This window comes from Lottia gigantea (assembly GCF_000327385.1).
Source record: "Lottia gigantea unplaced genomic scaffold LOTGIsca_822, whole genome shotgun sequence".
NCBI classification, from domain to species: domain Eukaryota; kingdom Metazoa; phylum Mollusca; class Gastropoda; family Lottiidae; genus Lottia; species Lottia gigantea.
The window spans coordinates 11,747-14,541 of NW_008710732.1; the positions used below are offsets into that span (position 1 = coordinate 11,747).

Sequence of the window (2,795 nt, forward strand, 5' to 3'; positions counted from 1 at the left end):
GAGACTATTATTATCATTTAATCCAGTCCACTACCCAAATGTACCATAAAGTATTAAGTTTGTATTGGTGCTAATTATTTAATAATCATCTATATCAAAATCATCATATTCCTGCAAGTCTGGATGAAACATCTGGAAATCTACTTGGTACCGTAATATACCTGTAATATAAACAACATCTTATTTAACTAACATTATATCAGATGTATATTCCTTTCAAGGTAAAGCAAGAAGTAGAGTACACATTGGTTGGAAAAAAATAGGGCAATAGGAACAGTTTCGCCATTATTGTGTATAGTCTTCAGAAGGACAAGAAATGTACAAAAATCACATTTCTTCAAAAATACCTTAAACTTTCAATTTCACTTTCTATTTCTTTATATGACAGAATCTCAATATAAGACGAGTTGTCTTTTAAACTTTTGAATGCTGATAATTCTAGATGTGTTGGAAGGCTGAAATTTTGACTATGAACGCTATAACCGATAAGATTAGCTAAAAAATTCCTGTTTTTGATACAAAGGTATGATTAGACAAACTGATGATGAATCTGTCCCTTTGATTATATTGAATGATATATACCACCAATTTAAAGAGCTTTATTTTTTTAAAATCCAATACCAGCATATAGATTCATTTGAGTTTAAATTTTGTTTCCTAATTTGATTATCAGTTATTTTTGCAAGCGTTTATGTGCTAAAAAATCAAACCATTAAAATAAACAAAACAATCTGCAACCATAACGGAAAAAAAAACATGAATTTTTTTCACCAAGTGCACATTTTTTGTTCTCGTGGTATTAATATTTATCTACTTTACTATTTTATATTGTCAGATATATTTAATAGTTATAATCAAATCTTTATCATTGGATTGACAGATCTAACTAGTCATCATAGCAAACATTTCATAGCGAATATTCTTACAATGAATTTAGAAAATTCTATTCCTGTTATTTCTTTTAAATATGTTTGATTTCCTTCCTGTCCATGTAATGTTACTGATAAAAGTTTGCTCAGTTAGATTTAAAGTTGTAATCAAATCTTTATCATTGGATTGACAGATCTCAATAGTCATCATAGCAAACATTTCATAGCAAAAGACATACATTCAATCCTGCCTTTTTAATGTCATTAATAAAAGTTTGCTCAGCCATGTGAAAAGTTGTAATCAAATGTTTATCATTGGATTGACAGAACTAAATAGTCATCATAGCAAACATTCCATAAAATTTTTTCCAAGAATTTAAGAGCTTGACAAATCTGAAGAGACATTACTACAAACTATTTATTACTCCAGAACTCTTTTTCTCCAAATTCTATTAGGCCACACCAATTTAATTAGTTGAATTACGGGCAAAACTTTTGAAAAAAGCAGGGAGCAGGGGGGGATAAAAATAAATAAAAAAAAATCTGCATTTCAAGAAGACGAAAAAGGAATGTATTTAAAACTTTATTTATATCCTTTGGAAACAAACAAACACCAGATTAAACCTTATGGATTTAAAATTAAATTGTCTTAAAACTGCTACGGGTGTAACTATCTCTACATCGGTAGTTTCATGGTCTATTTCGATACCGGCTTTAACGCTGGAGACGGTTACTTCTTCTGTGTCCTGCCATCCGGAGCGCGTCAACAAATTACCAACATTTTCGTCATCAGAGGCACGCACTATAGTTCGTTTTGTGACACGGCCCTTGGAGACGTTGATATAAACATCGAGTTCAACGCTCATTTTCTCACATTTTCACATAGATGTATTTTCATCACAATTGAATAATGGCCGACGAGAGAATTTTTACAAAATTTGCAGACTGGAACGAACCAAATCACAAATCATGTGTTGTTGGTTTATTTTATTTTTTGAAAGGCTTTTCCAGATTTCCAGAACTAATCTCATAATACAACAAATTTTAAAACTATCTAACCAACAATCAACATATTACAAACCAATTTATCTTTCGAATGAAAATAGCTTCAGTTCAAGATTTATTTTAAAAATTTGCAGGCACCTCATTTGCATAGTCGTACTTGCTTTGTAGTACCGTTATCAAAAACATCGTGGAACTAGCCTTTTGTCTCATTAACACTGACTGACCATTCAACAGTGAACGCTTTCGCTAAGCGAGTACAACTTATCAACCGAGTTACGTCCCTTTAGGATTTCGTGTTGAAATTTTTACATCGGCGGACACAGTAAGAATAAAAAAATAATAGATTTTTTCATTTTTATTTTTATTGGGATTCGTCAAAAAAGCAGGTCGGCGGGCCCGTAATCCAAGTTTATAAATTGGTGTCGCCTTATATAGATCTGAAATAATTTATCTCTTACCTCCAATTCCACCAAATCCTCTCACAAATTGGGCACCTTCTTGGGATTTATCTGTAATAATTTCTAATGTGGCACCTGTAAATGAAACAATTGTTGATAGAAAACAGATTCATTTTAGACTCTTTGACAAATTACATGTGCACTCGACAATGGAATAACTAACATTAAGGTGTTCTCTAGAAGGATATTAGTAAAATAAGTCAATTACATGTTAAACAAAACCTTGAGTACTATCACTATGATTATGAATGATAGACCAATTGCTATGTCAAATTTCTCTATGCCTAGTTTGACGCTGAGAAAACAATATATATTTTATCAGTAACACAAAGGCAATATTCTGTAACTGTTATAAAGTTAATTTTAGACACATACCAAAGTTTTTATAATTATTAGCAAACCATTCTAATAGGGATACTTGTTCAACCATTTCCATTTCAACACCCGTCTAAAACATCAAATA

At 31.1% G+C, this 2,795-nt stretch overlaps 1 protein-coding gene across 1 annotated transcript; it reads right to left on the reverse strand.

Moving 5' to 3' along the window:
* Positions 1-78: 78 nt before the first annotated feature.
* Positions 79-2,762, reverse strand: LOTGIDRAFT_146452 (hypothetical protein; the record flags this gene model as incomplete). Its single annotated transcript, XM_009067475.1, has 3 exons — positions 79-161; positions 2,333-2,407; positions 2,708-2,762. The coding sequence occupies 3 exons, from the start codon at positions 2,760-2,762 to the stop codon at positions 79-81; spliced, it is 213 nt and encodes a 70-aa protein (XP_009065723.1).
* Between the last annotated feature and the right edge of the window lie 33 nt (positions 2,763-2,795).